This window comes from Dasypus novemcinctus, chromosome 9 (genome assembly GCF_030445035.2).
Source record: "Dasypus novemcinctus isolate mDasNov1 chromosome 9, mDasNov1.1.hap2, whole genome shotgun sequence".
In the NCBI taxonomy this organism is placed as follows: domain Eukaryota; kingdom Metazoa; phylum Chordata; class Mammalia; order Cingulata; family Dasypodidae; genus Dasypus; species Dasypus novemcinctus.
The window spans coordinates 101146551-101172298 of record NC_080681.1 but is presented as its reverse complement, the minus strand read 5'-3'; the positions used below and the strand labels follow the sequence as shown (position 1 = coordinate 101172298).

The following is a 25748-nucleotide window of genomic DNA, read 5'->3' as shown; positions in this document are numbered from 1 at the left end:
CACGTGCAGCCCCGGTTGGAAGAGGGGGCCCTTCAAGGGGGCAATGCCACACCGGCCGGCCGTGTTCTGTCACAGGGGAGGCCGGGGCCCACGTAGGTGCCCAGCTTTCCTCTCTGGGCAGACGCGGCTCCTTTCACCAAGGTGTCTCCTTTGGAAGGTCTGGGCGCTCTCCCTGAGGCTTCTCCTCTCAGAGGAAATGAAACAGGGACAGCTGCTCCCGGATCCACCCCCATGGACCGTACCTCCCTTCACTGAATAAAGTGTGACGGGACCAGCCACTCTTGCTGCAGTTCCTGTGTGCTAAGCCCACCTGTCCTCGTCCAGACTGTCCATCTATACCTCCTTGTAGAAGAGACCTCACTGCCCCCCCAGGGCCCCAGCCTCGGGCTCGGAACCCCACACTCCCTGAGCTCACCTTTGGGAAGTTCTCCTGTGGAGGCCTCTCCTGCACACAGGGTCCAGGTATGCTCTGAGGCTTCTGGGAATGACGCCCTGCACTCCTGTTAGCGTCCCTCTCTGTGACCCGCTGTTCCTCCCACTGACGCTTCCGTGTGTAAGCCAGTGGCCCGTTCCTCCTGCTGAGGACTTCGCTGTCTTGTGTGTGGAGAGGAGGGATCCTAAGGTGCCTTCAGGGGCTGTTGCCCCCTGCCCCCCAGCGTCCCTGTGTGAGGGGCCCAGCTGTTCCCTGGGGCCTCCCCTCTGCAATGGGCCTTCCTCCGCCACATATATTTAACCCTCAGGACTTACCCGGAGAAAACCCTTGAGGCTGCCCTCAAGTCACAGGCCCAGCTGCTCCCTCTGAGCCTGCCCACGTGCAACAGTCCTGTCAGCTTTCTGCGGCTGCTGTAACAAATGGCCACACACCAGGTGGCTTAAAACATCAGAAATTGAATTCTCTCACAATTCTGGAGGCCAGAAGTCTGAAATCAAGGTGTCAGCAGGGCTGGTTTCTTCTGGAGGCTCTGAGGGCGAATCCATCCTGTGCCTCAAGCAGGAAAAGCCTCCGCAGGAGTAAAAGGGCCTGACTTATTGTGCAAGGCTCAATGGGAGCTCCAGGGACTGTAATAGGAATCCTCTGTCACAGCAGAAGACTTGCTGAGCCTAATCAGTCAGGACACCCAGGAGAAGAACCACAGGGAATAATTAAGCCGATCAAGCCTGGGGGCAAGTGGCTGGTGGGACACTCTGGGGAAGCCTGAGAGGGAACAGCCACTTGCCCAGGGCTAGCTGTTGGCTACTGGGTCTCTTCAGAGGTGCTGCTGGGCCTGCCACCTTGGAAAAGGTTGTAGGAGAATTTAAAGCTTGTCAAATAGGGGTCAGATAGCCTCAGGTGGGGGGGATGGTGGCAGAGAGATCTGCCACCAGAAGGAAGCCTCATGCACAGTTCTGCCTCCCCACCCTTCACCACTTCTCTCGTTCTGTCGTTGTCTTACATGGAAGGCTGGGAACAAGGCTGTGGGTAAGGAATGGGATGAACAGAAGGGCAAGTGGGTCCTTGTAGCCCTTACCTTGATATTCGAGCTTGAATCCCGGCCGATTCTGGGAGTGGTCGCTGTGGAAGTACACAGTGGTCTCGTGGGAGGTGGAGAGCAGGGAGCTTGGGAGCTCGCTGCCACTGAATCTGCCCATCATGCGGCTGGTCTCGTAGGGACCGTTCCGGATTTCTATGAAGTCATGGTTGGGCTCGGTGGAGAAGTTCAGGAACTGGATGTAAGCTCCTGGGAGCAAGACAGAAGCAGAACCCAAAGCAATACAGTCCTGCTCAGATGGGCTGCCTCATGAGAGCATTTCCTGCCAGGGTCCCTAATGCTCTGAGCATCCAAACGTCCCTACTGAATTCACACTGAACTAGGGCTCCCAGAACACACTTTGGGAGACGCTGGTCTAGTCTAGTCTCTTGTCTTCAGGCAGGACTGAACTTAAAAATAAGTTGTTCATGCAAAAATAAAGTCATTAATCATTTAAGAGCTCCATCACAAGTCCATTTATTGTATTGAAAAAAAAAAGTTCAGGGCCAACGTTTGATTTAATTTATAATTCATATGTCTAATATCAATATAAAGATAGGTTTGCTAAAATAAACTTTTTTACTTAAAAATAAGACCCTCATCTTCACCCCAGCAGAAGACATGACCTTCACTACTAATATATCCTAGAACTCTTAAGGTACTTCAGAAATACAAGATTTAGGGGTCTTATCTGGGTTATTAAGCAAAGTGAAGATTATACTTTGGAATCTTATTGGGTTTCTCAAGATCTCTGGCATCACGAGAGGTAAAATGAATCTAGTTAAACCCTTAACTTACATATTAATACACTTATTGGAAAATGGAAGTGGGAACATTAATATGTGTTTACTGATAAGGTTTCTCAAAATTAGATTACTATTAAATGATATTGAACCAAGTCCATTCAAGTGGGGAAAGAAGAGTTTCTTCTGCAAATGGTCCTGGGAAAACTAGATATCTACATGTAGAAGAATGAAAGTAGACCCCTATACAAAAGTTAACTCAAAATGGATCAAAACCCAAATATAAGGACCAAAACTATAAAACTCCTAGAAGAAAATAGGGAAGCATCCTTAGGACCTGTGTTAGCCAGTAGTTTCTTACTCTTTATACCAAATACATAAGCAACAAAAGGAAAAAATGAATAAATGGGATTTCATGAAAATTAAAAACTTTTGTGCATCAAAGAACTTTATCATGAAAGAAAAAGACAACCTATAGGCCCCACCCAAATCAGGGCCCAGTTCCCCTAAAGAAGCTTTGAATAATCAGCAACAGATAAAGAACTGCAGTAATAGAGTAAGCACCAAATCACAATAAAGACTACGTAAAAGTGGTAGGATCTCATGGTGCCCTGGCTGGCCCCTCCTCAGTTCCTAGCTTGAATGGGAGCCAGCCCATGCTCCTTGTGTGCATCCCTGGTTCCAGTTCCTCAGGGAGTTCCTCATGCACACATTGGGAGCATATATGACTAGCCCAAACTGTCTGGTGGTATCCAGCAGCACTTGATATCCCAGAACTTGCCCTGTGTGTAGAAGGCAGGTCAGAGAGCTCCTCTGCAGAAGACTGTGGGACAGAGGCCAAGTTGTGCTGCCTGGGGCAAGAGATTGCTGGCTGTAAGATATACAGTTCAGTGCCTTGGATGTGAGGAAATTGTTTCCTAGAGAAGAGGGAGCATTCATATTCGTGTAAAAGGGAATTCCTAGGTCCACCCATGCATGTACAGAAAGGATCAGGGAGGCCCCTATGTAAAAACCTGGTGCTATTCTCCAAATTCATTGTATGGATAAACCCTGCAGGACAGCACTAGCACAGATCAATCTTCAAAGATTGAAAAGTGTTTCCTTTTTTTTTTCTCCTTCTTTTCTTTCTTTATTTTTGTTAGTGGGCATTCAAGGAAAGTTCAGTCATAACACTGTCTGGATACTAGCTTAAGGAACCCATGCCTCTGAGTATAAAGTTCAGTGATTATACACTAAAATAAAAAAAATGCCCAACTTTGAGGAAAATATCATAAAACATACAAAGAAAGGGGAGCTGATGGCCAAGTCAAAGAAGAAGATTAAAGTACTAGAAAACATCAGTGAGGAGGATCAGACCTGGAACATTCTAGACAAAGACTTAAAAAAAAAAAACAAACCCATCCTAAATATGTTCAAAGAGCAAAGGAAAACATGGACAAAGAACTAAAGGAATCAGGAAAACAAAAGATGAACACAAAAAGAATATCAATATAGACATGGAAATTATGAAAAGGAACTAAACAGAGCTGAAGACCACAGTAAGAGAAATTAAAAACTCCCTAGATAGGTTCAACAGCATATTGGAATTGGGGAAGCAAAAGAAGAAAAATGAATAAAATAGGACAGAGCTTGAGGAACCTGAGGGACACCTTCATGTGTATCAGTATATGCATTATAGGAGTCCCAGAAGGAGAAGAAAGAAATAGGGCAGAGAAAATATTCAAAGACATGATAGCTGAAAATTTCCTAAATTCAACAAAATACATGAATATATCCATCCAAGATACTCAACAAATTCCAAATGGGATAAATCCAAATGAATCCATGCTGTGACATACGATAGTCAAACTGCCAAATGCCAAAGATAACAAGAATTCTGAAAACTACAAGAGAATGACTTGTCACATACAAGGGAGCCTCAATAAGATTAAATGCAGATTTCTCACTATGGAGGGAAGAAAGCAGTGGGATGACATATTTAAAGTGCTGATGGCAAAAAATTGCCACTAATTCTGTATCTGGCAAAACTGTCTTTCAAAAATGAGGGAGGGATTAAGACATTCCCAGATAAAAAAAGCTGAGGTATTTTGTTACCACTAGACCTTTCCTACAAGAAATGCTAAAGGGAGTTCTGCAGGATGAAAAGAAAGAACAACAGACAATTAACGGAAGCAACTCAAAGAAGGTTCTCCAGTAAAGATGATGACAAGGGTAAACATAAATATAGTATTACTGTATTTTTGATTTGTAATTCCACTTTTTTACTTCCTACAAGATATAAAAGGCAGATGCTTAAAATGTAAAGATAAATCAATGGTTTTGGACTTATAATGCTTAAACATGTAATTTATGACAGGAACTACATGAAAGTGGAATGAAGGGGTATAGGAACACAGTTTATGTATGTTATTGAAGTTATGTTGGTATCAAAGCAATGAAACTGTTAAAAATTTAGGATGTTAAATTTAATCTCTACAGTAACCACAAAGAAAATTTCAGCTAATATGCAAACTCAAAGACAGAAAATAAAGTACAAGTTGCCATGGTAGGGAACAGGGGCAATGGAGAGTTAATGCAGAATGAGTGTAGAGTTTCTGTTTGGGGTGAAGGGAAAGTGATAGGAATGGATGGTGGTGAGGGTGCTATACCACTGTGAATGTGATTAATTCCCCTGAATGGTATGCTGGGGAGGAGTTGGAATGGGAAGATTTATATCGTATATATATCTTTTCACAATTAAAAAAGAAAGACACTAAAGAGATAATGACAATAAAATGCCATACATGATACTGGATGGAATCTAAGAATGCAGGAGAAAAGGCTCAAAAGGAGTTTATTGGGATATAAGAAAAAATTGAAATATAGAATGTAAGCTTTATATCAATGTTACATTTCTGGAATTAAATAACCATACTTAAGGTGATTACATAAGTGAATATCATTATTAGTAGGAAATGTACATGGAAGTATTATGTGTCAAGGAGTATGCTGTGTACCATCTGCTCTCAAATGTTCAGAAAATAGATAGATGATAGACATAGATAGACAGACAGGCAGGCTGATATGGCCAAGGTTGCAAAACGTTAAAAATGGTGGGTCTGGGTATCTGGAGGCAGGGCGGGAGTATGTAGGAATTCTTTGAATGGGGTTTGCATTATATTTGTAACTGTTCTTAAGTTTGAAATTATTTCAAAACAAGCAAAAGAAGTAACATAGAGAACCAGTTTAAGATTACCAGGACTAGGTCTAAGATAATGGCAATGGCAATGGTGAAAAGAAAAGGATTTGAGAGAGCAAGAATCAAAAAGATTTGGTGGCATGAGGAACAAATGAAAAAATTAGATAAAATAGAGTTCATCAAAATTAAAATCTTTTATATGTCAAAAAAAGTGAAAAGACAATTCTTCCTACAGAATGTGAGAAAATAATTGCTCACCTTATATCTGATAAGGGTTTAATATCCAAAATATATAAAGATCTACTATAACTCAACAACAAAAAGAAAACAATTTAAACATGGGCAAAAAGGTATTTCTTCAAAGAACATCTACAAATGGCCAAACAAGCACATGACAAGATGTTCACCATTATTGATCATTTGGGAAATGAAAATCAAAACCACCATGAGCTACTTCTTCACACACACTAGGATGGTTATTATTAAAAGAAAACAACAATAGAAAATAATAAGTGTTAAAGTGGAGAAATAAGACACTTATACATTGCTGGTAGCATTATAAAATGATGCAGCCACTGTGGAAATCAGTTTGATGCTTCCTCAGAAATTTGAAAATAGAATTACCATATGACACAGCAATCCCACTTCTCTGTATGTATCTCAAATAATTGAAGACAGGGACTTGAACTGATACTTCTACACCAATGTGGATAGCAGCATTACTCACAATAGCCAAAAGGGAGAAGCAACCCAAATGTCCATCAACAGATGAAAGGATTAAAAATAAAAGTGGTATATACAAACAATGGAATATTATTCAGTGGTTAAAAGGAATTAAGTTCTGATGCATGCTACAGCATGGATGACACTTGAAAACAAGTTTAGTGAAATAAGTCAGGTACTAATAAAGGTAGTATGATGATGCTACTTATATGAAACACCTAGAATATACAAATTTCATAGAGCCAGATAGTAGATTATAGGCTACCAGAGGTAACTTGGTGAGAGGTGGGAAGAGGATGAGGGGCAGTTACTGCTTAATGGGTGCAATGCTTCTGTTTCAGGAGATGAATAAATTGGAGCAATGGATATTGGTGATGGTAACACAGTATTGTGAACGTAATTAACACTCCTGAATTATACACTTGAAATTGATTAAAATAGGAAATTTTGAGTTGTATAATAGTTACTACAATAGAAAGCAAAAAGAAGCTAACCTACAGAATGGCAGAAAATATTTGGAAACCACTTATTTGATAAGGGTTTAACATCCAGAATATATTTTTTAAAATCCTACAACTGAACAACAAAATCCTACAACAACAACAACAAAAACAAAACAAAACAAAACAATACACTTTAAAAATGGGCAAAAGACTTGACATTGCTCCAAAGAAGATATATAAATGGCCAATAAACACATGAAATGATATTCAAATCATTAGCCATTAGGGAAATGCAAATAAAAACTACAATGAAATACCATTTCACACCCACTAGAATGACCTTTATTAAAAACAACAACAACAGAAAAGCAACAAATATTGAAGCGGATGTGGAGAAATAGAAATTCTTGTTCATTGTGGTGGGAATGCAAAATGGTGTGGCCGCTGTGGAAAACAGTTTGGCTGTTCCTCAGAAAGTTAAATATATGATCAAGCAATCCCACTTCTAGGCATATAACCAGAAGAATTGAAAGCAGGGGCTCAAACAGTTATTTGTACAATGATGTTCACAGTGACATTATTTACAATTGTCAAAAGATGGAAACAACCCAAGTGTCCATCAAGATGAATGGGTAAACAAAAGGTGGTATATACATACAATGGAATATTATTTAGCTATAAAAAGGAAAGAATTCTTAATACATGTGACAACATGGAAGAACTTTGAAACATCATCCTGAGTGAAATAAGCCAGAGACAAAAGAACAAATATTATACGATCCCAGTGATATGAAACAATTAGAATAAGCAAATTCATAAAGTCAGGAACTAAAACACATGTTACCAGGGGCTGGGGTGGGGGTAGGGAATAGGGAGTTGGTGCTTAATTGGTACAGAGTTTTTGTTTGGGGTAATAGAAAAGTTTTGGTAATGGATGGTAGTGATGGTAGCACAACATTGTGAATGTAGTTAACACCACTGAATTATATATTTGAATGTGGGTAAAAGGGGACATTTTAGGTTATATATATTACTAGAATAAAAATTTTTTAAAAACCCACAGGACTTTACAACATAAACAGGGAACCCTAATATAACCTATGGACTATAGTTAATAGTATAATTATATTGTTTCATCAATTGTAACAAAGGTACTACATTAATGCAAAGTGTTAATGAGAACACTGTACTTTCTGCATGATTTTTCTGTAAACCTACAACTTCTTGAATAAAAAAAAATGATACTGAGGATAGGAAAATGTCCACTGTATGTCAATTGTGAAAATCAGATTACAAAATACATGTGCATTATAATTCCAGTTTTTGTATTAAAAACTGGAAGAATATGGATTCATTGCCTACGGATATTTCCTAAGCATTTACTGTGCATCAGGGCCATTTGAGGCATTGCACTGGGATGAACAAGATCTACAGGCCTTTTGTTCAGAAGGATGGCATGCTAATGACAGAGGACCAAGCTGACTGCGATTAGCTCTGCATGGTGGGATCATAGATGGAGTTTAAGTTTTGAGATTTGCTCATCTGTATTTTCTAGTTTGTTTAGACTGAGTACATACACGTAAAATTTTTTGCACCTGATTATTTAAAGAATAAAATAAAGGTTTGACACATAATGCTGAAGACCCTTTGTCTTCTGCCCTGTCCCATTCCCCTCCTTCCCTCCACAGAGGCAACCATCATCATGAATTTGAAAGACATCCAGTTCACAGTTTTAGATTCTTAAAATAAATATATATTATTTTTTGAAACATTTATATAAATGATATAACACTGTAAAAACAGTTTTGCAAACTTCTTTTTCACTCCACATTATGTTTTCAAGATCTATCCAGGCTGATATTGAAAGATAGTCTGTCCGTTTTAACTACATATTGATTCCATCTTATGGATTACCCAGTCACACTTTATGCACTCCCCTACTAATGGACATGTAGATGTTTCCAGGTTACAGATAATTTTACAATGAACATCTTTCTTCATATTGTCTGTGGAATCTGTGCATTCCATTCCACCATCCATGCATCCAAAGGGGCTCTTTAAGGATTGAAGAATTTCTGAATTGGGCAGAATGGAAATAACTGGAATGTGACCCCCACCTAGAGGCAAAAATATGCAAGTGCAGCAGCTCTTTAGGCACACCCTGACACAGGTGCCAGATTTAGGACCATGGTAGAATCTAAAACTCACTCAAAGCAAGGGGTCCTGTGGTATACTTATGCCCCAGAGGCAAGGTGAGCACCCTGGACTTAGAGAGAGGGTTCTGGAGGTTGAACATCAGGATTTACAGAGGATAGTGACATACTTCCCATCTAAACTTGTTTTCCCTGGGCTGTTGCTGTTTCCCCCATTCTATCATCAGAGGTTCTTTTGTCCCAGACCTGGGTACAGAGCTGTAGGGACTCCTGACTCCTTTTTCCCCAGTGTCTCAAAATCTGGAGTTTCCCAAAGCTGCCTAAGTTGTCCAAAGTCTGAACCCGTATCATTCCTCCCCGGCTCCCTTCAGAATACGGCACTAAGTGTAAGACTCCACCCTTGGGAGGGCCACCAACCTCTCTCTGGTTAGAGAGGAGCCCCTTCCCTAACCAGGAGACCCACCCCAGGCTGAATAAGGAGGGACAAATAGGAGGTGCTCATTCCTGGGGCTCCACCATTACTGCATTTCTTTTTTAAGAGCAAAACGAGGACTGGGAGCAAGAAGCTTCCCATGTAAACTCATCAGCTCGGGGTCAACACACATCCTTTATCCCTTCAACAGAGAAATGTGGGCTTAGTGCACAAGATAGGAATCATCAGTGATTCCTATCAGTGTCTGTCCCCCCTCTCTCCTGCACCCGGCACACTCTGTCACCACAAAATATCCCTCTACTAATCTCGAGGCCGGCTAGAATGGGCATATGAAGAATGCAAACTCAATTTCATATTGACCTTGGCTCAATTTAATTAGGATGAGAAATCTGATATTGGAGTTAAAAGCACAACTTGAGGTCCGGTTTCTGTAAAATAGATTTTTTTCCCTTTCTTAACCGTCCACAAGTAATTTTTCATTCTACATTCTTGGATCTTAGCTCACTATTCAGACGATAATAATGGCAATCCCTAAGATTTTTTCCCCCCACATTTTATGTTTTCAAGGCACTTTTATCTCTACTACTGTTAATTGATCTCATAATTCCACAAGAGGTAGACAGGGCAGCATTATCCTCATTTCACAGATGAGGACAAAGAGAGGCTGAGAGCTAATGTGATTTGGCTAAGGTTGTGCTGGGAGATTGTGGCAGACAGTTGCTTTGACAAAGCCCAGGGGCCTAGGCTGAAGCCCCCTGCCTCCAAGGGGTTGCAGGGACTCACCAAAGCCCACGGGCAGTGCTATCTTCCAGGAGCAGTCCACGTTGCTGGGGTAGTTGCCCGGGAAGCCCGGGCTCAAGATCACCCCCTCCATCTCTTCCACTGCTCCCCCACACTGCGCTGTGACAATGAGACCAGACAGGGGATTAGAATTAGATCCCCAAGAATGCAGGACCACCCCCACGTGTGGAAGCTCCCTTTGCTCAGCAGCTTCCCATCTTTCCTGAGTCACGCACCCCTTCAAGAATCCAAAGGCATCTATTCTCCCTCTCCCTAAAAAATGCACGCACAGGCAAAATTGAGTGTGTAGATTCAGGAACGGGGACTGCCTAGGAGCCCACGGGCCCAAATTATGGGTTCCTGACCTGCAGTGCACCCTTCAGAGGTCAGTTCCGTGAGAAGTGAGGCCATTTCTTCGACTTTCCTCCCAATCTCCCTCTCCTCACTGCCAATTGACTCTTTCAAGATTGAAGAAGGAAAGGGACTGGCAAGCACCAGATCCCTACTCGGTGCCAGGCTTCTTACAAATAGATGTCCTAAGAGGAGGGGGTTCAGCAGGTACGCCCCCTCCGCCTGTGAGCCCATCCTCAGAACTTTGCCACATGGTCGCCGTAGCTCTCGAACTTCATACAGAGTGACAGTGATTAGCATTCCACAGGGAGCGAGGCTGCCCCAAGGCTGTCTGAGAACGAATGTCCTTAGAGGCGAGGGACATCTGAATCCCCAGCCGAGGTGACTTGAGGGAAGCCTGAAGATGCGGGGCTAGGGCACGACTGCAGCCTGGTCAGTGGGCATCAATGCTTTCCTTTCGCATCCTTTTAGGAAAAGGGTGCGTGTGCAGGAAGGGGTTGGTTATTCATGGACGCCCAAATAAAGAAGCAGAGGGAAGGCAGGGCAGTACCCAGGCCAGCCCTTTCCAGGGAGAGTGTGACCCAGGGCTTGGACCAGGGGAGCTGGAGGGTGGGGGCTCCAGCATCCCCCTGCCTGGGTGGGAATCCCAATGCTTCCACTGTTGGTGTGACTCTGGGCATGTTCTAAACCCCTCCAAACCTCAGTTTCCTCAGCTGTGAAATGGGACTAACAACAGCACCTAGCTCACAGGGTTTCTCTTAGGATTAAATGAGAAAGGCCTGTACCTCATTTGGAACAGGGGCTGGCATACCTAGCAAGCCCTCCATGAACAGAGGCAGCTATTACCATGGTTTCCTTGGCAAGACCGTCATCCTGTGTAATGTAGGAAAGCGCCCTGGGCTGGCAAATCACACTTGCGACCTGCTCGGCTGCACCCTGGTCACACGGCAGAAGGCAAATGCCAATTTGCCCAAGTGACGCCCCCTGGCTCAAGGGGCTTCAGCCCAACGTCAGCACTAAGCTTCACTTTAGAACTGGGCGTCAGACAAACTTGGGCTTCTGTTTTGGATGCTGCCACTTTCTTTTTAACCCAAAGAGCCTTAGTTTTCCCATTTGCAAAAAGTAAGCTTAATAATATCTCCCCCAGGAGCTGCTATGAAGAAACGGCATATGTGAGGCGCAGAACACGTTAGCCTCTCCCTTCCCTATTGACTAGAAGATTCTGAGGAACAAGACTGCATTTTCGTGTCCCTTGATCTCTTCATCATCACCAAGCACAGAGTAAGAAACCAAGCCAAGCCAAGCCTCCGCTTCACACCGAGCCCTCAGCATTTCTGCATTTGCAGACTTATCTGTCAGTCCCAGGAAAAGCCCTGGAGGAAAGCCCAAAGTGCCCAGAAGTTTTACTAAGAGCTTGGCTGATTATCTGGAATCAAAAGGGTCACCTGTAATGCTTTCAAATGGGCGATCCTGCTGTCATTTTCCCCTTCAGTTGGTGGAGGTTTCCAAACGCCCGGCAGCCTTCAGTGAGGGGTCCAGCTAACCCCAGTCTAAAGCCACGGACAGGGAACAGACCCAGAATACCACACTTTCTTCTGATTTGACCTTGAACCCCGCGATAGGCCACTCAGCTCAAATCCAGGGTAGAAAACGGAGCGGAAGGAGTGGGGCAGTCGGGCTGTCTTACCAATGCAGAGCGGCGGAGGGTAGTTCCAGCGGCGCACGGTCCCGGGCATGCAGGAGATGTGCGCGTGGCCCTGGAGGAATCAGGAACAGGGTGGGGAGCTGTCCCCAGGCCACCGTCCCCCTGCCCCCCGCCCCGGGGGCTTGTTCAGGGGCCTCGTTTGAAGGAACAAGACATACAAAGATACTATGTTATAAAATAGGCCCTCCGTGGGACAGGGAGTGGAGCAGAAGAGCGATTTTTTGGCAAGGACAGTTATTAGCTGCCATTATTAAGGAATTCTCATTACTAAAGGCTTCCTTGTGAGACTCCTTTAATTACTAAATTCCCTCATGGCCTTCGAAGGAAAATTAAATTTTCCTAGAGTCTAATCAAACCCAACTTTGCAGGAACATTCGAGGCGGGCTGGCACCAAATCGCTCAAGTCAGCAGTTTGTCTTTCACTTGAACAGCTCCAGGAGGGGATGATGGTCCCCAGGGGAGCGGCAGGAGGGTGGCTGGAGGCTGCTTCCCGGTCTTTGGTGGCTGCGGCTCTGGGTGCAAGGCCGGCAATCCCGTCTCAGGGACACCTGTTTCCTGCCCTGGGAGCAGAGGGGCGCTACCTGGAGGGCGTATCCCGGCTCACACTGGAAAGAGACCACGTCATTCACCAGGTAGCGCTCGCCGGTCTTCACCCCGTTACTGGGCACGGCGGGTTCTGGACAGCTGCTCAAGCCGACCGCTAGGCGAGACACACCCAGATGGACAGGAGGTCAAGGCGAGGAAGCGGACAGCGGGGAGAAGGGGTGCCTCCGCGCAGCGCTTCCTCGCCTCTCACCACAGAGGAAATTTGAATATTTGTATGGCAGAGGGGGTCAAGAGACATCCCTGGGACTCTGCTGCCTGCCCAGCCAGGAGCGTGGAGCCACCACGGCCCGGAGGCTGTGCGCACCCACTGGGCTCAGCGCAGACCCTGGAGCAGAGTGGGGACAGCTAGGGATCTCCCCTAAACCCCAGCTCTAAACCCTGGAGCTCTCTGCAGGGGCTCCTCCCACATCGCTCCCACCTCCTGCTCCCAACTTCCCTCCATTTGCACCCTAAAAAGACAAGTCCCGCAGGCCAAGAAATTGGGAGAAAAGCAAAAGGAAGGCAAGAGGATGGAGAGAAGCTATCAGAAGGGGTATCCTTGTGATGCTCAGGGGCCCAGAAAGAGCTGACTCCCTGGGACTGACTGACCTGAGAAAACTTGGCCAGTGAATAAGAATCCGCTGCCTTATTTCTCCTGCCAGCTCCTTTCCGGGAGCAGCGCTTGGTGGCTCCTCGTTCTTTCACCTCCCATGGCCGGCGCTGGACCTGGCCCTCAAAACCCCGCAGGACCTGTAACAGCCTCCCTCTCATCTCCCACTCTGTGCCTGTCCAGCACTCACAGGCTGTTCACACTTCTTAAAATATAAGCCCTGCCTGACTCCAGGTCTGACCCTGCCCACCAAGTGGAGCTGAGCACTGAGGCCATGTGAGCCCACACCCCATCCTGCCCCCATGCTCGTCCCCCCCTGCCCTTCTGAAGCCGTCCTCGCCCTTCACCTCCTGCTTGGAATCACCTCCTGACTGCCTCCCATATGGCCCACGGGAGTGTGGCATCTCCTCCGATGCCCTTGGAAGTCACCTGCAGGTGTTGGCATTTAAGATGCACTGAATAAATTCTTGCACATTGAGGGACTGGACTTGGAGTGCCCTTCTCCAGGGATGAGGGCTAGAAGAATCGGGACAAGGCAGAAGGCTGGCTATAAACCAAGATTTCTACCCACCCCAAAGAAGTCTTCTTTCACCAAAGGTGGCAGAAAGGAGACGGAGGCCTTTGTGGTTGGATCTGACCCTGGATCACTTGCATGGCCCAGAGAGCACAGGAGAGGGCATGCTCATCCCTCTCAGTAGCTCCTTGGGCACCCATGTGCCTGCCAGTGTAAAACGAAAGGAGAAGACCTGGCCACCTGGGCCACCACCCAGTAGCCTCATCTTCTGGAGCAGCAGCTGATGAAATCTCATCCCACTTTCCTGGCTGGCATTCTGATAAGTCCATTTGTTTTTTTCCCCTTCTGAGGTATAATGAGGTGCACAAATCCCAAGTGTACACATGCTGAGTGTTGACTAACACATGCACCTGTATAACCCAGGCTCCTCCTGGAACTAGAGAACATTGTCCTTACTCCAGGAAGTTCCCTCGTGCCCTTCCCAGTCAATTCCTCTCGTACATGTGCTTCTGAGGAGAGACTGTAAGGCCTGGAAGTCAAGGTTGTTTGAGCCTATGCCCCCGATTCCCAGCAGCCGGGACAAAAGACCCCGAGGATGTAGATGAGAACAACCATCAGACTGAATGAGAAGTTCTTCCTCTTGCCTCTTAACCCCCACCCCTCCTGCACTCCTAGTAGAAGGCTTTCAGTGGGGTGACCGCAGATGTCAATCAAGACCTACTTACTGGTGAAGCAAAGGAGAGGCAACAGGAAAGGAAATGATCACCAGAAAGCAAAGGAGGGGCAGAGAGAGAGAAAGGAGAGTGAGAGCAAATGAGTGTGGTACGTGGAAAACGGAATGGAGAGAAAGACGAAGCCAAGGAGAGAGGGAGAGAGAAAAAAAGGAAGAGACCAAGAAAAGTCTGTTCTAATTTCTCTTATACTGCACAGCTCGGTTTTATTTAAGCCATGCTTACAAAAAAGGAAGTATTATTTTTTTTTATCATATGCAATTTATTGCTCTTGGAAACATATTGTTTCATTTCCATTTCAATTATATAAACATTAAATATGAGTCATAGCAGTAGATGGGACTTTTCAGTACCCTTCAAAACCATTTGCCTCTACAATAACAGTTAATTTGCCATCTTCGTCACCCTCCTTATGGATTATCTAAAAAAACAAAAATATGACTTCAGGGTTCCTGGCTCCCTAGGACTTTCAGTCTCCAAGTATTAATAAGAAACTTCTTTTCCCCTAGCTCTTCCAACCACGAGGGGACAGTGCATGATAAACCTTAGCTACTGAGAAAAATGCCAGTTCCCTCAGACAAAGAAAACAGAGAAGAGGTGAATTTTTCATGGGAATGAGAGAGTGAAATGACTAAGGAATTTAGGAAGGAAGTATCTGTGGAAGATTAAAGAACAGAGATGATTATAGGGGATGCTTAGGACTCAAACTAAAATATTGAGTAAGCATCCCCCAATCCTCAAGATTGAGGAATGAACAAACATAAGGGAGCAAAGCAACTGTGGACTAAAGTAGACTTATTATTATTCCAGCAATGGAAGAACTTGTATCATTGATATAAAGGCAGTGGCCACCAGAGGTTCTGAGGGGAGAGAGAGGGAAGAATAGGTGTAACATGGGGGCATTTTTAAGACATTGGAATTGTCCTGCATGACACTGCAATGACATAAAATTGTGTGGGGCAAAGTATAAACTATAATGTAAACTGTGTTCTTGGTTAGTACAATGCTTCAATATGTTCATCAATTTTAACAAATGTACCACACTAATGAAAGATGTTGTTAATGCGGGAAAGTGTGGGAGGGGGCGGGAGGGGGGTATGGGAATCCCCTATATTTTTGATGTAACATTTATGTAATCTAAAGCTTTTTTAAAATAAAAAATATATTAAAATAAAAAAAGGAAAAAATACTGGGTAAGAAAACACAATTGGAGAGAACAGAGAAAAGAAGGTAAAAGGAAAAACATGAAAGATTCAAGACAACCAGATACTCCTCTCTATGAGGCGAGTGAAGCTTCAGACCTCTGGGGAGGAAGGTCTCGGAGGGCCTGTCCTGTCCTGTCCTCCACCTCTCAGGGTACTTCGCTTCAAGTTGTCCCAGGTATTTTCTACCAGGTGCACCCTTCAGTTCTTTCAGGTGATGAGCAACCTGGAATCCAATTAATCCTCTCCCAACCATCCAGATAAAGTTCATCCATTTTGGAGACCCAGGTGAGCATCTGTGTGACATCTAGTGCTGACCCTGCCAGGCCTCTTGTTCCAACTGGGGATTCAATTAGCAGAGGCTCACAACGTCAAAGATGGCCAAGCCAACCACGCCTTCCCACATTTCTTACCTCTCTTTACAAACCTAACTTGGCCTTATTTGACCATCTTAGCACCTCTCTTCTTTACTTCCTTAGCATATCATGTTGTAAGAAAACGGTTATCTCCATAACCATCTCTTCCCCTAGACATTGTGTTTTTGAGGCTAAGGACCATGTCATTTATCTTTGTGTCATGGGCACCTAGTACAGGGTTTGATATATTGTAGGCACTCTGTTTTTCTAACTAAACTTATAAGACCCAGTTCAAGCATCTTATTGAAACTTTTCATGGCATTCACCTTTTCACCCACCCCAAGGAAAAGTGACCGCTACTCAACCATCTAGAGACATCCACGAGAGCACCTGTAATGCTCTCTCTACATGTCTGCCCCTCCAATGGGCTGTGAGGGGTCTTACACATTTTGATCTTATACAGTCCTAGCAAGACCTAGCATAGCACCTGAATATAGTAAATTCTCAGTATCTGCTGAATGAATACATACCTGCTTACCTATTTTTTCCTATACCCAGTGAGTTCCCCCAGAGAAAGCAGTCTCCCCGGCAACCTCTTTCTTTGTTCTCCCCAGAGGGCAATAAAGACTTATTGTCTTTTAAGAGATTTGAGCGGGGACCATTTAGGATGTTGGAAGCCAGGATGTAAGGGTTTGAGCCTGGAGAGAGAAACCTGGCCAAAGAGGAGTGAAGATTCCTATGTGGGAAGGAAACTCAAAGGCAGTGGCATGGGCAGAAATGGGGTTGGAAAGTTCAGATTTTACGATTAAAGGAGGAGAACACCAACATTTTCCTCCATCTCAAAGTATATACTGAGGCCTAGCCAATGGCTAGACCTCCTTCCCATTCTTGTTCCTGGACAGGGGAAAGACAGGTTTTTGAGTAATGAGCACCTGGGTGAGAATCTCGGCTCTACCATTTACTGGCTGTGCAATCTTGGGGAGGTTACAGATCTTCTCTGAGCTTTAGCATCCTCATCCAGGTCTGAAGTAAGGTTTAAGTGGGATATATAAAGCACCCAGCATAACCCTTGCTCCTTTTGGGTGGTTGGTAACTGCTAGCTCCCACCCTGAGTCCAATGCATAGCTGAGACCCCAAATTCTCACTTTTGTACTCCAAGTGGAAGCCAGCTGCAGACACGCTGATATCTGAGTAGAAGTGAAGGTAGAGCTGGTTGGAGGTGCTGTTCAGAAGGGCAGGCACCGTTGTCCCTAGGGCAAGGAAACCAGGAGTCATTTAGGCTCTGCCTTCCCAGGCCCCCAAGAGCATTGCTTTATGCTACCTGCTGGCATTATTGTCCCAAGACCAAGACCCCAAATGAACCTAATTCTCAAAAACACTCAATGACTAATTAGCACCCCACACAGAACTAGGCAGAGGAAGGGAGACTCCAAGCAACTCCGTAGAAACCCAGCAGGGGCAGAGCCAGACACCAGCAGCAGGAAGAGTTCCCCAGGTGGTTTCATCCCCTCCTGGCCATCTTCCAAATGACTTTGGCATGTGAAACTGTCTGGAAAATCCAGGCAGAGTAGATAGTTTATCTGGAGCACTTAGCTCCTTTTTATATCTTGGTGACATGGAGTTCTGGAGCCTAAAAGATTCAGATAATTTCTCTGGCCATTGGGCAAAAACATACACCACACTTGGTCAAAAGTCCACCTCTGGAATGTCAAATGGTGCAGCCACTTCGCCCAACAGTGTGCTAGGTCCTCAAATAGATCTAGAAATGCTGCTCCTAGGTGGAATTCTCCAAAAGACTTGAAAATATATGTTTGCACAAAAACTTGTACCTGAATGTTCATAGAAGCGTTATTCAGAATATTCAAAAGTAGACCCAAATACCCATCAACTGATGAATGGATAAACAAAGCTGGTATATCCATATAATGGAATATTATTCAGTCATAAAAAGAAAGAACGGATACATGTTACAATATGAATGGACCTTGAAAATCTTACGCTATGTGAAAGAAGGCACATACAAAAGGTCACATATTGTATGATTCCATTCATATGAAATGTCCAGAACAGGCAAATCCACAGAGACAGAAAGTAGATTAGTGGTTGCCAAGGGTTGAGGGGGAGGGAATGGGGATGATTGCTAATCGGTATCTGGATGTGTTCTGGAATAATGAAAATGTTCTGGGATTAGATTGTTGCATAACTTTATGAATAAACTAGTAGTCCACCACTGTCCTCCCCGCTGAGGTGCCTCAAAGTCCCGCCTTACCTGAGAAACTCCCCAGCATGGTTACGGTGTTATCCGCCCCGTCGAACACCTCCAGGGAATCCCAGTTCTGTTCTGTGACAAAACTGATGACTTGAATCTGGGAAGGCAGAGGGATTGAGTTGTTGGCTAGGCAGCTGCTTGTGTCCCTTAGTTTGCCCCTCCCTCTCTCCTTCTCCTCTCTTCTAGTAATGCATTCAGTTATTGAGCACCCATTCTGGGACAGATACTGTGCTAGGCCCTTCAGATCAAAGCAAGAGGCAGTTCCTATGGAGGAGGAGTTCACTGTCCTCTGGGGGAGACAGATGTGAAATTAACGATGAAAAGAGAGTGGGTGTACTTTGCAAGGTAGAGGATGCAGGAAGGAGATTTCCAGGAAGTGGGACTACTTCAGTCCCACTGGCCTTCTCATCCCTTGAACATTCCTTGGGTTTCCCCACCTTCCTGCTTTGATTGCCTCAGGCATTCTGCAGGGAGGACCCGTAGCCCTCTGCCAGCCAGCTCTGTCCAGCCCAAGTTGCTTGCTGCCTCTCTGCCGGCCTTCCAGGCTCCTGGCCACTTCCCCGCCACAGCAGCTACTCTGGGCGCTCCCTCCACTTGACTCCCACCACTGGACACCAGTTATGCCCCCAAGTCTTCTCCTACAGTTCAGGCTGTAGGTGTGATGCTTTAGGTGTGTGCCGGTGGCTCTCCTGCTTCAGCTGTGCTCCTTTCCCTTAGCTCAGTGTCCCCCTTACCATCTACCATCCCCCACCAACCTCAAGAGGCCCTTCAAGCCACGGGAAACAATCTCCTATGAATCCCGCCCCGTGTCACAGTCAAGCTCCAGGCCCTCCTTCTTTTAACCTTCCCACGGGCCGAGACAGTGCCCACCCCTCGTCCTTCCTCTGGGTTACCTGTTCCTCTCCTCCTGCCCCCGAAGCGCCTTTGGCTGGTGAATTCTTGGGTTTTTCCGCCTGTGGACCACAACCCACACCTGGACTGAGCCTCCCTCGCTGCAGGGAAAGGGACTGGGCTGACAGGTCTCTTCCCTGCTCCCCTAATCCAGGCCTTGGTGGTGTCTGGCACCCGTGTGGCCCCTACCTGGATGCCGGCACCTTCGGGCACCACGATCTTCCACACGCAGTTGAGGCTGTTCAGGTAGGGCTCTGGGAAGCCGGGGGACAGGATGGTGCCCCTGCGCTCCGTGAGGTTGCCTCCGCACGGCACTGGGGGGGAGTGGCGCTGTCAGGGCTCCCCCCGTTGCCTTGGGGTGCTCCCATGTTCGTCCCAAGTGGGCTCTTCCGTCAGGGCCCCCGGGCTCCCCTCGTGACTCTTCCTATGCTGGCTTCACCCTCTGGCCTTCGCGTCCTCCCATGCCTTCTCCCACACAGCCTCCCGCAGGGACTGGACCCTGGGACTTCCCTCCACACTCGGAGCCTCCCGTCCCCAATGCCCGGCCTCCTCCTTGCTCTCCTCCACACACGCCCTGTGGGACCCGGCCTGAGAGGAAGCCTGATTAGTCGACGCTAGCGGGGAAGGGCTCCCTGTGGCTTGGGGCACCTGCCGGGGCTTGCTGCCTCTCCAGAGAGGAATGACCGTGTGCCGCCCGCCGCCCCGCGTCCTGGCTGGCCAAGCACTCACCCACACACGATGGCGCGGAGACGTTCCACTGGGCCAAGGCCCCGGGAACGGGGAGGCACTCAATTTCGGGGGACCCCTGCAGGGCATAGCCGGAGTTGCATTCAAAGCGGACGACGGCTCCCACCGAGAAGTCACTGCCCAGCCTCTTGCCATAGCGTGGTTCCGGCACAGAGCTGCACTGCGTGGCGCTGGTTCGGGGCACCGCTGCAGGGGAAAGGGGCATGAGGGGCAGGCTTCACCCCCTGGGAACTGGCCCAGGACTGGAATGAAGCCCTTCTGGGCGGGACCACGGAGGGGCTCTGAGCCCCTTTGCTTAGAGGATGCTTGGGGACTCTCTAGAATGGTGCCTTTTGACTGAACTCTGGTTAGACAATCAGTGCTGCACCAGAGCTTCTGGAAACCACGGAAGCAGTACAAGCCTACCGGGCCCAGATGTCAGACCCAATTTTGTTCTTTGTTTTTGCTCATCAGGGTTCCACGTCTGCTAAGAGGGAGAACGGCCCCTTCCTCCTCCACTCTCAGAGTCCTTCCCTCTGCCTTTGGCCTCTTTTCCCCAGAAGCCCTTCAGATCCTGCCCCACTCTCCATGACGTGAACCTCCTCTCCCCGTTTCCACAATGCCGGTAGGACCCCCTAACCCAGGCCTCGCTGGCACCTTCTGGGGCAGGATTAGGCCACACGGGGAAATGCAGCTCACCCAGGCCTAGAACCTGGGACCTGGACTGGTGGCCAGTCTCCTGGGGAAAGGGGTACGCGGCCTTCAGGTGCAAGTCAGGGTGCTGCAAACCTTTGCCATTCAGGGCCAGGCAGGAAACAAACTAACACTGATGATCTGCTTTGGGTCAGCTACACTGTGAGCTCTCTCTTAATCCTACCTGTGACCCTGTGAGGTAAGTATTATTATCATCTTCATTTTACAGGTGAGAAGACTGGGGCTCCAAGAGGTGGAGCTGGAAAGTGGTGTAGATGGGATTCAAATTTATGTCCAACTCACTTCAGAGCCCGTGTTTTCCCCTCACCTCTACTGGGCACTGCAGATAAAACCAAGTTCCATGGGAGAGATTCTGGTATAGGTAAGAGGCCTGGGCTGGTTTTCCCAGTGCCATCTGGTCTGTACCAGACAATTGACTGGGGGATTAGCTTCCTGTGTTTGATTTCTCTCCTTGTCTAACATAGAGTTTGCCCCAAGAAATGTCTGCTAAGTAAACGAATATATAAAATTCAACTGAATTTCAGGGTAGTACCCCAGAAACAAGTAACTGCCCTAAGAATGAGACTCAGACTAAGGGTCAAAGCTCACTGTTCCCTGGGTCACTGAATCATTGAAGAACAGACACTGTCTTTGCACCACCCACATCCACGTTCCACATACCTTGGTAGACAAAGTGGAAACCTCTGGCTGGGGATTGGCCTTTGGCACTGAACTTAATGAGAACTTGATTGGAGGTAGCCAAGGGCAGTGATTCTCCTGCCAAAGTAAGGGGCGAGGAGGAGAGGAAGAGAGTGAGTCCAAAAGTGAGGCCCAGGAGATAAAATCTAGGCCAGGAAGGGCTGCCAATAACCCACACAGCAATTCCTTCCACATTCTTTATTTACTCTTGAAATAAAACCTCACATTTTTACTGTGCTTTGTGGTTCACAGGGGGTTTTCACATCCATGGTCATTACTTGGCCCATGTCAGTGAGAGGTTGGCAGGACAGAGGCCAGTACCCCATTTAAAAGACCAAGAAGGAGAGGTTCAGGAAAACTGAATGACCTGCCTGGAAAAGAGAAAGCTCCCAAAGATGTATTGGCTCATGGGAATGGGGAGAAAAGCCATTATCAAACTGACTGGTGGTTTACTCAGAAAATTCACATCAATCTGATGGGAAAAAAAATGGGACAGCTTCTGGGAAGGAGCATGATGATCTGGGAGTCACTGGCCTTTCCCAGATGCCCAGTGAGAAGGTCGATAACCAGAGTGATCGTATAATTTATTGCTCTACTAGGAGACTTCTGAGCGTGAAAGAGAGTGCTATTAATTATCATGCTGGGGCAAGGAAGTATAAACTGGGACCGAACCAGGCAAACCAAGATGTGTTATCACTCAACTAATACCATGTAAATTGGTGAAAACCTGCATTGGCACTGGAAACTGGGGGAGACTGAAGCCTTTACATTAGAAGATAAAGATGTATCTTCTGCTTGGTGTGGCACCAATGGGATGAGAGTAAAGACAGCACCAAATGAACCTGTATCCATGAATCATAGTCTTGTTTGTCATTATCTTCCTGTGGGGGCCCTGGGAACACGGGGTGGTAGACGGTGGCATGGCCACTTTGCATGCTGCCCCTCCACAGCTTTAGTCTTGGAGAGCAGCTGCTGATTCCACCATCTGACGGGAAGAAGGGGTTACAGGCAGCCAGGCTACATCTCCACTGCAGTGAGGGCTGGGCCAGGACCAGTCAACAAGACAGTGGGAGGCACATCTGGGCCCCAGCAGTGCATCCAGGAAGCCCAAGTGATGCTAATGGTTATGGGGAATGGCCCACTTAGATTTATGCTTGACCCAGATGGCTGAGTCTGCCTAAGGGTCATTGCCCCAGCTAACATCTGGCTGCCAAAGCAAACAAAAAATGAAACTCAGAAAGACAAAGCTTTCCTCCTGTATCACCTCCATCTCTACCTCCTCCTCTAAGTTCCAAGGGATGTGAGCAGAGCAAAACTTAACTTTCCATTCTCCCCGCATCTGGCCTGCTGGATCTGGACAAGGACCCTGCAATCTCTCACAGAACCCCTTCCAGCATCCAATCCTGGATGAGTGCAGGCCTTTCTCTCCATGGTAAAAACACAGTAAAATCAATGGACATAAGGAAAGATTCCAAAGTTTTAAAGGAAGAGAGCTGTCTGAAAAGTCAAAGTAAATATTATTTTTCCTGTGAACTACAAGGAACAAGCAAAATTCTTGGAAGATTTTCAATCGTGGCTATCACAAGATTAAATCTAGGACTGTATTTGTGAAAATCAGAGGAGAAAGATATGCCAAAGGAAGGATCTGAGATCAGTAAGGGTTGATGAGAAACACAAGTGCACAGCAGTTGGATCCTATAAAAACTGAAAAGCAAAATCGAGAAAAATTTGGGAAATTCTCCCAGATTTCACAGGAAAAAGATAAAGAGATTAAAAAATGAGAGAAACAAGTGACACAAAAGAGAGATTTTAAAAATTCAATACACATATATCAAGAATTCCAGAGAGAAGACAGAGAAACTAAAGGAGAAAAAATAATTTAAGAAAGACTTGAGGTTGAGACTGAAGTAGTTTTGCTAAGTGTCAGATCTAACTAATGAAAAGAGACCTCTGCCAGAACACATCCTAGTGGGCTCTTTAATAATAGGAATAGAGAAAAAAACGCAGGTAGACAGAAGAGCATGGGGCATCTACAAGGACAAAGAACCATGTTGTACTCCATCTTTTCTGAAATATTAAATTTTGAAATAGAACGGAACAACTGCTGCAGAGTTTTGAAAGAAAAAGCTTGTGACCCGCGATTTGATTTGCAACTCGCTGTCATTTATATGATATGTCAAAAGAAATGCATTCTCATACATGCAAGGTGACAAGTAATTTCTGTAGTTATGAACTTTACTGGAAAACGGAACTTAAAATAGGGAAATCAAGAACTGGCAAGGATAAATGCAACCAGGAAAGTGCTAATGAGGTAAAAGAAAGTAAATGCCAGTGCAAAAACTTACTCTCAGGGTAGAAGTCCATAATGTTAAAATAACCAATGATAATATTAATATACAAGTCAAAATATATCAACCAAAACTTGGGACTTGGAGATGGGACAGGTAGGGGTAGAAAAGCAAGGAAGGAGAACAAAACAAAACAAACAAAAGTCCAGAAAGGACAAAATACGATGTAGATATTAGACCCAATATTTCACTCAGAAAATAAATGTTATATTTCCCCTTAGAAGACAGAGACTCTTTTAAGAAGAGGATGAGTAGAGACATACAAGGCAACATAAATTTATAAACTGTTAGAAACATAAAAAGACAACAAAATACCACAATTGTAGTGGGAGATATTTTAACACAACATTTTCAATCACTGGCCAATCAAAGAGAAAAACTAAATGACTGTTGAAGAGTAGTCCTCAAACCGCATCCCCCAGCACACTTTAGAGACAAGGACACAGTTCACTCCCATCAGCACTAGTGGCTAATTATCATTGTTCTCCTCCCAAAAGGAATACCAAGCTACCTGAGTGTATGTCTCTGTCTCCATCCTCATCTCCATATTGATACATCCTATGCCTATACATTATATCTATGCCTGTACCTAGATCCATATCTAGATCTCTAGATGTATGTATACTTCTCTCTCTCTCTCCTGTACCTATCCCTTCATTTCTATATCTATGCTTATTTCTACTTCAATCTGTCATCTATCTTTATTTATCTATGAATAAAGAGATTTTGAAAGGCATCTTATCCCAGGAGATGTGTGGGGGTGGCTGGTATAAAAATAATTTGGTTGAGAATCACTGGTATAAAGGATTTGAATAATGAAATTGAGTAAGACTTATTTAATGCTTATTACAAAGTTCATTTAATCTTAACAATAACTGTAAGAGATAGAACTTTTATTCTCTACATTTTACCAACAAGAAAAGTGAAGCTCAGAGAGGTTAAGCTGTGTGCTTTAAGACAGTCAGCATGCAAGTAGGATTAGAGACCAGTCTGACTCCAGAACGCCACCTCGTCATCTCTAGTCTGCATCGACTCTTGACCCAACAGAGAACACACATTCATCTTAAAACTTAGGGAATTAAAAATTAATAATGTATTTTTCAGATTTATTCCCCAAAGTAGAAATGGTACAGGCCACATTCTCAAACCACATGGCAATAAAAAAAGAAATTAACAAAAAAAGTTTAAACCCAAGAGAGTCTACAGCTGTAAGCAGAAGAATTCCATCCATCAGCCATGTGGGATCTAAAGGCCCTCGCAATTTAGAGGTGGAGTGGATATCATCATCCCAGGGTCCTCAGGATGGAGGAATAAAATGTGTATTAGAGTGGACTTACTGGTATTCTACTATGGAACTATTGTGACTCTAGCAATGGAAGAAATTATATCATTGATGTGGAGACAGTGGCCACGGGAGTTGCTGAGGGCAGGGAAAGGGAAAAAGAGGTGTGATACTGGGGCATTTTCAGGACTTAGAGTTGTCCTGAATGATATCGCAGGGACAGTTGCAGGACATTATATATCCTGCCATAACCCACTGAATGGACTGGGAGAGAGTGTAAACTACAACATGAACTATAATCCATGCTCCAATATAATGCAACTATAATGCAATGCTCCAATATGTACTCATCAAATGCAATGAATGTACCGACTCCAATGACAGAAGTTGTTGATGTGGGAGGAGTGGGGGGTGTGGGGAGTGGAGTATATGGGAACCTCTTATATATTTTTAATGTAACATTTTGTGTGATCTATGTATCTTTAAATAAAGATAATAAAAAATGAAGAAAGAGTTTAAAGGACAAAAAGAACAAAATCCAAGTTCTTGGAGGAAAGCGACATTCTTAAATAGATCTCGGGCGACAAAGAGCAAAACGACACTCTCATAGACTATTTAGAAAGGGATGATGACAAAAACAGTATGTATCAACATTTATGGCATAAAATAAAAATTATGCTCAAAGGTGACTATGTCGTAATAAACATGTTTTTTATGTCACAGGGAAAATAATGAATAAAGCTCTCAATTCAAGAAGTTAGAACAAGAAGCACAAAATAATCTGAAGAAAAAAAGGGGAGAGAGATTATAAAAATAAAAGCAGGA

At 45.2% G+C, this 25748-nt stretch overlaps 1 protein-coding gene across 1 annotated transcript in view; it reads right to left on the bottom strand.

The window, feature by feature from the left end:
* The window catches only part of CSMD2 (CUB and Sushi multiple domains 2), a 671930-nt gene that overhangs the window by 122867 nt on the left and 523315 nt on the right, over positions 1 to 25748 (bottom strand). Inside the window, exons 33-41 of the mRNA XM_058303940.2 lie at positions 21276 to 21371; positions 19905 to 20108; positions 19365 to 19489; positions 18285 to 18381; positions 17161 to 17265; positions 12599 to 12717; positions 12000 to 12069; positions 9965 to 10081; positions 1509 to 1718 (exon numbers count right to left, since the gene is read on the bottom strand). Coding sequence (XP_058159923.1) covers positions 1509 to 1718; positions 9965 to 10081; positions 12000 to 12069; positions 12599 to 12717; positions 17161 to 17265; positions 18285 to 18381; positions 19365 to 19489; positions 19905 to 20108; positions 21276 to 21371 — 1143 coding nt within the window. The remainder of the gene's footprint in view (positions 1 to 1508; positions 1719 to 9964; positions 10082 to 11999; positions 12070 to 12598; positions 12718 to 17160; positions 17266 to 18284; positions 18382 to 19364; positions 19490 to 19904; positions 20109 to 21275; positions 21372 to 25748) is intronic.